Source organism: Bos indicus, chromosome 1 (assembly GCF_029378745.1).
Source record: "Bos indicus isolate NIAB-ARS_2022 breed Sahiwal x Tharparkar chromosome 1, NIAB-ARS_B.indTharparkar_mat_pri_1.0, whole genome shotgun sequence".
NCBI classification, from domain to species: Eukaryota; Metazoa; Chordata; class Mammalia; order Artiodactyla; family Bovidae; genus Bos; species Bos indicus.
This window is the reverse complement of record NC_091760.1, coordinates 5,669,344-5,680,077: the sequence shown is the minus strand read 5'-3', so window position 1 is coordinate 5,680,077 and position 10,734 is coordinate 5,669,344. Positions and strand designations below refer to the sequence as shown.

Here is a 10,734-nt window from a genome sequence, read left to right as displayed (position 1 = left end):
CCATTCTCCCAAATCTTCCCACCCTCTCCCTCTCCAACAGAGTCCATAAGACTGTTCTATACATCAGTGTCTCTTTTGCTGTCTTGTACACAGGGTTATTGTTACCATCTTGATTCCAGCTTGTGTTTCATCCAGCCTCGCGTTTTGAATGATCTACTCTGCTTAGAAGATAAATAAGCAGGATGACAGTATAAAGCCTTGACTTACTGCTTTCCCAATTTGGAACCAGTTCATTGTTCCATGTCCAGTTCTACCTGCTGCTTCTTGACCTGCATACAGGTTTTTCCAGAGGCAGGCAAGGTGGTCTGGTATTCCCATCTCTTGAAATATTTTCCTCAGTTTATTGTGATCTGTGCAAAGGCTTTGGCAAAGACAATATAGCAGAAGTAGATGTTTTTCTGGAACTCTCTTGCTTGTTCTATTTCATTTTAGTTTTTTCAGTTGAATTTTCACTTATTTGCAACATAGGAACTTACAAAAGTAAACAATTTAATGTATTTATTACTCATAATATCATTAAAACCCACCAAATTCCTATGAATATATTTTATAATATATATACAAACCTCTACACTAAAAACTACAGAAAATTATTAAGAAAAACTGAAGAAGATCTAAGTAGCAATTAGACAGATTAGACCCATTAGCATATTGCAAATGTATCAGTTCTCCCCATTTTGATCTATAAATTCAAAATCTCATTAGATTTTACAGTGCCAATTGACTGACTAGCACTGTCAATTGTTCCATTTTAAAGTTATTTTTGTTTATCTCACTTGCTTAGGTGTACCTTTCATAATCTTTCATAATCAAGCAGATTCCAATACTTATTACTTTTTACAATAAGAACCATGAAATCTTCTATTGCACACTCAAATTTCAACAACAGTGAGATGAGTGGTGATCCAGTACTTTATTGAATGCCTTCAGAAGGAACTTTCACCAAGCTTATGATTTCATTTCTGAGAGTTTTCAATATTAGGCATTTTTCCTTCAGCTGAGAAATCATTTCGAGTTTTTTTTTCTTCTATTGATCACTGGTATAATCTTATGACTCTGCTATGTTGAATCACGAATGATAGGCATAAAGAAAATATATCCTCATTCCAATCACCATTATGCTTCAGTTTTCTTACCTTTTCAGTCCTCATTGCTATTTGAAATTTTAAGTTTGCTTCACAAATTCTCTACAGTAGACGCTTTTCTTTTCTTTGTGTGTGTGTGTGTGTGTGTTCAGATACATATAATGTTTATTTATTTATTTATTTTTAAATTATTATTTTTTTTTTACTTTACAATATTGTATTGGTTTTGTCATACATCAACATGCATCAGCCAAGGGTGTACCGGATGGGTGTTCCCCATCCTGAACCCTTTTCCCACCTCCCTCCCCGTACCATCCCTCTGGGTCATCCCAGGGCACCAGCACCAAGCTTCCTGTATCCTGCATTGAACCTGGACTGGCAATTCGTTCCTTATAAGATATTATACATGCTTCAATGCCATTATTCCAAATCATCCCACTCCCCCTCTCCCAAAGAGTCCAAAAGACTGTTCTATACATCTGTGTCTCTTTTGCTGTCTTGCATACAGGGTTGTCGTTACCATTTTTCTAAATTCCATATATATGTATTAGTATACTGTATTGGTGTTTTTCTTTCTGGCTTACTTCACTCTGTATAGTAGGCTCCAGTTTCATTCACCTCATTAGAACTGATTCAAATGTATTCTTTTTAATGGCTGAGTAATACTCCATTGTGTATATGTACCACTGCTTTCTTATCCACTCATCTGCTGATGGATGTCTAGGTTGCTTCCATGTCCTGACTATCATAAACAGTGCTGTGATGAACAGCGTGGTACACATGTCTCTTTCAATTCTGGTTTCCTCGGTGTGTATGCCCAGCAGTGGGATTGCTGGGTCCTATGGCAGTTCTATTTCCAGTTTTTTAAGGAACCTCCACACTGTTCTCCATAGTGGCTGTACTAGTTTGCATTCCCACCAACAGTGTAAGAGGGTTCCCTTTTCTCCACACCCTCTCCAGCATTTATTGCTTGTAGATTTTGGATCACAGCCATTCTGACTGGTGTGAAATGATACCTCATTGTGGTTTTGATTTGCATTTCTCTGATAATGAATGATGTTGAGCATCTTTTCCTGTGTTTGTTAGCCATCTGTATGTCTTCTTTGGAGAAATGTCTATTTAATTCTTAGGACCATTTTTTGATTGGGTCGTTTATTTTTCTGGGATTGAGCTGCAGGTGTTGCTTGTATATTTTTGAGATTAGTTGTTTGTCAGTTGCTTCATTTGCTATTATTTTCTCCCATTCTCAAGGCTACCTTTTCACCTTGCTTTATAGTTTCCTTTGTTGTGCAGAAGCTTTTAATTTTAATTAGATTCCATTTGTTTATTTTTGCTTTTATATCCAATATTCTGGGAGGTGGGTCATAGAGGATCTTGCTGTGATGTATGTCGGAGAGTGTTTTGTCTATGTTCTCCTCTAAGAGTTTTATAGTTTCTGGTCTTATGTTTAGATCTTTAATCCATTTTGAGTTTATTGTGTATGGTGTTAGAAAGTGTTCTAGTTTCATTCTTTTACAAGTGGTTGACCAGTTTTCCCAGCACCACTTGTTAAAGAGATGGTATTTTATCCGTTGTATATCCTTGCCTCCTTTGTCAAAGATAAGGTGCCCATGGGTGCATTGATTTATCTCTGGGCTTTCTATTTTGTTCCATTGATCTATATTTCTGTCTTTGTGCCAGTACCATACTGTCTTGATGACTGTGGCTTTGTAGTAGAGCCTGAAGTCAGGCAGGTTGATTCCTCCAGTTCCATTCTTCTTTCTCAAGATAGCTTTGGCTATTCAAGGTTTTTGGTATTGCCATACAAACTGTGAAATTATTTGTTCTAGCTCTGTGAAAAACACCATTGGTAGCTTGATAGGGATTGCATTGAATCTATAGATTGCTTTAGGTAGTATGACACTTTGCTTTTCAATGCTGCTGCCAAAGCAGAATTTCTGGCCACAATTCCCCTGGTTTACTGAAAAGTCTTCCATCTTTATTGCATTATTTCTAAACCTTTTCACTCAAGCCTCTCCATACCTAATAATGCCTGAAGAACCGCCTCTATTCTGTGCATCATGGAATAACCAGCTCTGGTTATAATACCTAGCATATAAGGTGGGTTCAATTAATATTTCTCTAATAAAAAATTGATAGATTAAATCAAATTTCTGTTCAAATATTTGTGTGTCATTTACAAACTAATAGATATTTGGATTGGTTATCACCATTTTGTCATTTCACTGAGCTGAATGTCTCAAGTGTTCTTTAACTAGTAAAAGTATGAAAGTGTTAGTTGTCCAGATGTGTCCAACTCTTTGCAACCCCATGGACTGTAGCCCGCCAGGCTCCTCTAACCATGGGATACTTCAGGCAGGAGTATTGGGTTGGATAGTCATTGCCTTCTGCAGGGGGTCTTCCCAACCCAAGTATTGACCCCAGGTCTGCGCTGCAGGCAGATTCTTTACTGTCTGAGCTACCAAGGAAGCCCTCTTTAACTAAGGGAGTCACAACGTTTCAGATTTTGAAGATATGTTAGGAGTTACTTGATGAAAACTCTTTTCTAGATGTGTGAATTATCTCATGCCTGCCTAACAAATCATATTGTTACAAAACTTCATAAATTTTCTCCCATTTACACTTGCTACTGCCCTTTCTTTGCGATTCACATCAGCTCATTTGTCACAAGTTCAAAATACCTCCCTGAAGTAGCTCTTTAATACAACTTTTACTCTCTTTTGCATTTAGCTATTTTATTCCCTCCACTCCAATTGTCAGTTTCAAATTATCTGAATTATTTATGCTGTTTGTTTTTCTATATGTACATGCTGGATTATAAACACTGAAAGCAAGAGGCTTGTCTTTAATTTACCTACATTGCCTTCACTGTCTAATTTGACACCCTTTCAAAAATATTCAAAACTGTCAGTTAAGTGATTGAAATCAATTTCCTCAACCTCGGTATATGCAAATACATAGGCAATTACATCAAAACAGACATATGAGTATATTTCTATTATTACTTTTCTGTTGCTTAGTTCCTAATGCTTGTGTTCTTAATTCCTGTATCTAATGCTAATTCTCATGAACCTGGAGAGTGTCTCTTCCATTCTTTTAAGCTCTCAGGTCGTCTTTTGTCTACTTTGGACTTTGCATCAACTTCCTGAAGAAAGTGGCATTCTTCCTCCTCTTTGCCCTTTAGTTCCATCCTAGACACAGTGGGATTTACAAAGCACAGTTCAGAAATACTGGGAGATTTGTGCTTGGGTATGTGAGTACTTGAGAACATAAGATACAAGAAACAGGTGGAGAAGACATTACTTCTGACACAGATATGAAAGAAATGTTTGCATTATATCAAAGAAGAGCTCAAACTACATGCATCACGTTTGCCCAATTTTCAACTGAGTCTACAATGCCTGGAAAAAGACTAATTCCCAAGCAAGTACGCAGAGATTTGATAGAAACAATGAACCATTTTTATTAAGAACAAGTGATTTTGTTAGGATCATCAATACAGTCGTAACAGAGAATCAGAGAATAAAGAGTAACATTTGCAAAAGAGTCAGAGATACTACCAAGAAGATTCAGGGCTCAAAGACACCAATCTGAAGTGGGTATTTACAGGTCAAAGCTTCTGTCAGGCATGTGATTTCTTGCAAGTGGAAATCGTGGGTTATAAATCCATGAATCGGCATTATCTTTAGATGCTTCATCTCAGAAACAAAAAGGGCTTAGTTAGTGCTGTTCTATAAGCAAGAATAACATCTCCTGTAGCAAACTGGCCAGTAGCTGCCATAGCCAGAGCCATATCCACAGCCATATCTGGTTCCGTAGCCACAGCCATAATAGGGGCCAAATCCACAGCCATATCCTGTCCCATATCCACAGCCGTATCCTGAGCCGTATCCACAGCCATATCTACTTCCATAACCACAGCCATAATAGGGGCTGAACCCACAGCTGTAGCTCTTTCCACAGCCGTAGCCACAGGAGTTGCCGTAGTAGTTACAACACATGTTGTCAAGGCAAGAGGGTTCAGGTGGACTGCAAGGCGATGTTTCTGAAGTGTGTGTGTGTCTTCTCCTTCCCTTGGATCTTTATATACTGTCACTAATTGGCAGGGCATACCATTCATTCCCTGACACAGGCAGCAAATATGGAAGCAACATTATGAGCCAGTCACTGTTGACCAATAATGCTTTGCTTAAAATAGCTTCTTATTTTGGAGACTCATTTCATTTAAAGAGCATCATTTTAATTTTCCTCTGCCAAAGAATTTCTCACTAGAATCATGTGCCCAATAACAGATACCCATTTTCAAAACCTATTATCATTTAGTATATATCTTATTTTAAAAGGCTTGGGAGGAAATGTTTAAAAAATTCCCCTTAACTTTTTCTTTTTTATTTTCACATCTACCTCTGATCACTTAAAAACAAATATGTCTGTTCATTTTCTTGAATCATTGTAGCTTCTTGCCAGAGTTCTTCACCCAGATACCAATTGGCATCTTGTTGTAGAACTCAAGGATGCTCCTAATTCTCCAGGGCACAGAACAACATGTGATAACCAAAAGAAAAATAATCCAGAATGTCAGTACTACTGAGAATAGAAATATTACAGTATAGCTGTGTGTTTGCAAATACGTTTCTCTCTCTATGGATGTCTAAATCCAAACACACTCTTCCTTCTCACTCCAAACTAAACATCTGAACTTTCTAATGCAAAATGTAGCCAAAAAAATGTGTAGCTTTTTAAGTTCCAGTTCAGTTCCGTTCAATTCAGTTGCTCAGTCATGTCTTACTTTTTGCCACCTCATGGACTGCAGCAAGCCAGGGTACCTGTCCATCACCAACTCCCAGAGCTTGCTCAAACTCATGTCCATTGAGTTGGTGAGGCCATCCAACCATCTCATCCTCTGTTGTCCTGTTCTCCTGCTGCCTTCAATCTTTCACAGCCTCAGGGTCTTTTCCACTGAGTCAGTTCTTCACATCAGGTAGCCAAAGTATTGGAGCTTTAACTTTAGGATCAGTCCTTTCAATGAATATTCAGGACTGATTTCCTTTAGGATGGACTGATCTGATCTTCTTGCAGTCCAAGGGACTCTCAATAGTCTTCTACACAGTTGAAAAGCATCAATTTTTGGCATTCAGTTTTCTTTATAGTCCAACTCTCACATCCACACATAACTACTGGAAAAACCATAGCTTTAACTAGATGGACCTTTGTTGGCAAAGTAGTGTCTTTGCTTTTTAATATGCTGTCTAGGTTGGTCATAGATTTTCTTCCAAGGAGCAAGCGTCTTTTAATTTCATGGCTGCAGTCACCATCTGCAGTGATTTTGGAGCCCAAGAAAATAAAGTCTCTCACTGTTTCCATTGTTTCCCCATCTATTTGCCATGAAGTGATGGGACCAGGTTCCATGATCTTAGTTTTTTAAATGTTGAGTTTTAGGTGGAGTTTTCATTCTCCACTTTCACTTTCATCAAGAGGCTCTTCAGTTCCTCTTCACTTTCTGCCATAAGGGTGGTGTCATCTCATATATGAGGTTATTGATATTTCTCCCAGCAATCTGGATTCCAGCTTGTGCTTCATCTACCTGGCATTTTGCATGGTGTACTCTGCTTAGAAGTTAAATAAGCAGGGTAACAGTATACAGCCTTGACTTACTCCTTTCCCAATTTAGAGCCAGTTCATTGTTCCATGTCCAGTTCTAACTGTTGCTTCTTGACCTGGATACAGATTTCTCATGAGATGGCTAAGGAGGTCTGGTATTCCCATCTGTTTCAGAATTTTCCACAGTTTGTTGTAATCCACACAGTCAAAGGCTTTGGCATAGTCAATAAGGCAGAAGTAGATGTTTTTCTGGAACTCTCTTGCTTTTTCTGTATTAAAGTTGGGGGTGTGTTGTTTTTGCTTATCTCACTTGCTTAAGTGTACCACTATCTTTCATAATCAAGCAGATTTCAATACTTTATATTTTTTACAATAAGTATCATGAAGTCTTCTATTGTACACTCAAATTTCAACAGTGAGATGAGTGGTGATCCAGTACTTTATTGAGTGCTTTCAGAGGGAGCATTCATCAAGCCTCTGATCTCTTTGTGAAAATTTTCAGTGTTAGGCATTAATCCTTCAGCTGAGAAATAACTCAACCTTTTTTTTTTCTTCTGTTGATCACTGGTATAATCTTATGACTCTATGTTTAATAAGGAATGATAGGCATAAAGAAAAAATATCTTCATTCCAATCATCATTATGCTTCAGTTTTCTTAAATTTCCTGTCCTCCTTGCAGTTTGAAATTATAAGTTTGTTTCACAAATTCTCTATAGTAGACACTTTGCTTTTCAATGCCACTGCCAAAGCAGAATTTCTGGCCACAATTTCCCTGGGTTACTGAAAAGTCTTCCATCTTTATTGCATTATTTCTAAACCTTTTCACTCAAGCCTCTGCATACCTAATGATGCCTGCAGAACCACCTCTATTCTGTGCATCATGGAATAACCAGCTCTGGTTATAATACCTTGCACATAAGTTGGGCTCAATTAATATTTCTCTAATAAAAAATTGATAGATTAAGTCAAATTTCTGTTGAAATATTTGTGTGTCATTTACAAACTAATAGATATTTGGATTGATTATCACCATTTTGTCATTTCACTGAGCTTAATGTCTCAAGTGTTCTTTAACTAGTGAAAGTATGAAAGTGTTAGTTGTCCAGATGTGTCCAACTCTTTGAAACGCCATGGACTGTAGCCCGCCAGGCTCTTCTATCCATAGAATACTTCAGGTAGGAATACTGGGTTGGATAGTCATTGCCTTCTGCAGGGGATCTTCCCAACCCTAGGACTGAGCCCAGGTCTGTGATGCAGGTAGATTCTTTACTGTCTGAGCCACCAAGGAAGCCCTCTTTAATTAAGGGAGTCACAACATTTCAGATTTTGAAGGTATGTTAAGAGTTAGTTTGTGAAGACTCTTTACTGGATATGTAAGCTATCTCATACATGCTTACTAAATCATATTCTTCCAAAACTTCATGGACTTCTTTTCCCCCTTTACATTTGCTACTGTCCTTTTGAATCTTTCTTTGCAATTGGCATGAAATATCACAAGGTGAAAATACCTCCCTGAAATATCTCTTTAATGCTTCAATCCTTACTCTCTTTCCCACTAAACTGTTTTATTCCCACATCCCAACTGTCAGTTGAAATTATCTTAGTTATTTTTTATTTTCTTATTCTTCACCTACTAGAATGTAAACACTGTGAGAGTAGGAAATTTTTCTTTAATTTTTCTGCTTTGTCTTCAGTGTCTAAGATGAGACCATTTCAAAACTACTCAAAACTGTTTATCAATTAAGTGATGGGAAACAATTTCAACATCAGTGTATACAAACAAATACATTTGCATTTCCATCAAAAGCAGATGATATGATAGAATCTTTGTCTTTTACATGCATTCTTTTGTCTTATATGCTTGACACCTATCTCTGCTTCTTATTTCTCATATATGCTGGAAATTCCCCTTGCTTTCCATTATTCCTTTAAGTACCCAGGCCACCTCTAGTTTGTTTTGGAATGTGCATTAGCTTCCTAAATAAAGTATCATTCCTCCTGTTTCACCTCCAGCTCCATCCCAGGCACAGAGAGATTTGCAAAGCACAGTCCTGAAATACTGCTGCTAAGTTTCTTCAGTTTTGTCCAACTCTGTGTGACCCCATAGATGGCAGCCCACCAGGCTCCCCCATCCCTGGGATTCTCCAGGCAAGAACCCTGGAGTGGGTTGCCATTTCCTTCTCCAATGCATGAAAGTGAAAAGTGAAAGTGAAGTCGCTCAGTCGGGTCCGACCCTCAGCGACCCCATGGTCTGCAGCCTACCAGGCTCCTCCGTCAATGGGATTTTCCAGGCAAGAGTACTGGAGTGGGGTGCCATTGCCTTCTACTATTTGTGCTTATATATGAGTGCCTAAGTATGTGAGAAACAAGAAATCAGTGGGAAAGACATTATTTCTGATGCAGGTATAAAAAGAAACGCTTATATCAAGAACTTCAAAGTTCAGCTTCACATTTGCTCAGTTTTCAACGGAGGCCATAACACCTCAAAACAAAAATTATGCACAAACAAATACACAGAGATTTGTTAGAAACAATGAACCATTTTTATTGATAACAAGGGACTTCTCCAACAGTACGGTATTTGGGTCATTACTACAGAGAGTCAGAGATTAAGGGACGAAAGGTTAACATTTGGAAAAAAGACAGATGATACCACCATGGAGCTTCAGGCCTCAAAGATGCCAATCTTAAAAACGGTAGGCAAAGGTCAAAGCTCTGTCTTGCATGTAATTTCCTGCATATAGAAATCATGACTTTTCAATCCTTGAATCAGCATTATCTTATGTGTGGTTTCAGATGTAAATGGTGTTTTAGGTGTTGACGTTCTAGCAGCAAGAAGAATAAAATCTCCTGTAGCAGACTGGCCCGTAACTGTGGTAGCCAGAGCCATATTCACAGCCACAGCAGGAGCCGTATCCACAGCCATATCTGGTTCCACAACCACAGCCATAACGGGAGCTGTATCCACAGCCATAATAGGGGCTCAATCCACAGCCATATCCTGAACCATATCCACAGCCAGTCCCATATCCACAGCCATATCTGGTTCCATAACCACAGCCATAATAGGGGCTCAATCCACAGCTGTAGCTGTTTCCACAGCCATAGCCACAGGAGTTGCCGCAGTAGTTACAACACATGTTGTCAAGGGAAGAGGATTCAGGTGGACTGCAAGGCGATGTTTCTGAAGTGTGTGTGTCTTCTCCTTCCCATGGACCTTTATATACTGTCAGTAGTTGGCCTAGCAAACCACTCATTCCCTGACACAGACAACAAATATGGAAGCGACCATCATGTGCCGGTTACTTTTGACAATCGATAATTTGCCTAAAGTAGCTAGTTATTTTGGAGATATTTAAAGAGCATCATTTTAATTTGCTCTGCCAGAGAATTTTTTCAGTAGAATCATGTGCCTCTAAACAGATACCCATTTCCAAAATTTCCTATCATTTAATATATATCTTATATTAAAAATGTGAGAAGCAATGTAGAAAAAATTTGCCCCTTTCTCTCTCTTCTTTCTTAAATCATTTGCCTCTGGCCATAAGAAAAGAATATTCCTACCCCTTTTCTTGAATCATTGCAGATTCATTTATAGAAGCCGAAGATGCTGATGATTCTGCATTCACAAAGAAGCCCCCAACAAGAAAAAATCTTGTCCAAACTGTCAATAGTGTTAAGAATAGAAATCCTGTTTTATAGCTACATATTTATAAATGATTCTCTATCTGTAGATGCCTAAATCCAAACGTACCCTGTCCTCTCATCTAAAGGAACACCGGACCTTTCCATCATCAAAGATGTGGTCAAATTTTTTTGTTTGTGGACTTTTCTTTGCATATCTTACTTGTATAGACTTTACTTTCATATCACCATTTTCAGAATCAGGCAGGTTCCAAATTTTTAAGTTTTTTTTTAATTCAACTATATTTGATTTACAATATTGTGTTAGTTTAGGGAGTACAGCATAATGATTCAGTATTTTTGAATATTATACTCCATTATAAATTATTACAACATAATAAATAATTCACCATGCTATATAGT

At 38.0% G+C, this 10,734-nt stretch overlaps 2 protein-coding genes across 2 annotated transcripts; both read right to left on the bottom strand.

The window, feature by feature from the left end:
• Positions 1–4,538: 4,538 nt before the first annotated feature.
• Positions 4,539–5,109, bottom strand: LOC109563752 (keratin-associated protein 21-1-like). Its single transcript, XM_019967115.2, has one exon. It carries the CDS (start codon positions 5,084–5,086, stop codon positions 4,817–4,819), a length of 270 nt encoding a protein of 89 aa, XP_019822674.2. The 5' UTR covers positions 5,087–5,109; the 3' UTR covers positions 4,539–4,816.
• A 4,403-nt stretch (positions 5,110–9,512) lies between these two features.
• On the bottom strand, positions 9,513–9,868 carry LOC139185246 (keratin-associated protein 21-1-like). The gene has a single exon (XM_070797431.1). It carries the CDS (start codon positions 9,825–9,827, stop codon positions 9,513–9,515), a length of 315 nt encoding a protein of 104 aa, XP_070653532.1. The 5' UTR covers positions 9,828–9,868.
• Between the last annotated feature and the right edge of the window lie 866 nt (positions 9,869–10,734).

Coding starts and splice junctions, on each gene's coding strand:
- LOC109563752 (XM_019967115.2), bottom strand. CDS start 5,086: ATGTGTTGTAACTACTACGGCAACTCCTGTGGCTACGGCTGTGGAAAG.
- LOC139185246 (XM_070797431.1), bottom strand. CDS start 9,827: ATGTGTTGTAACTACTGCGGCAACTCCTGTGGCTATGGCTGTGGAAAC.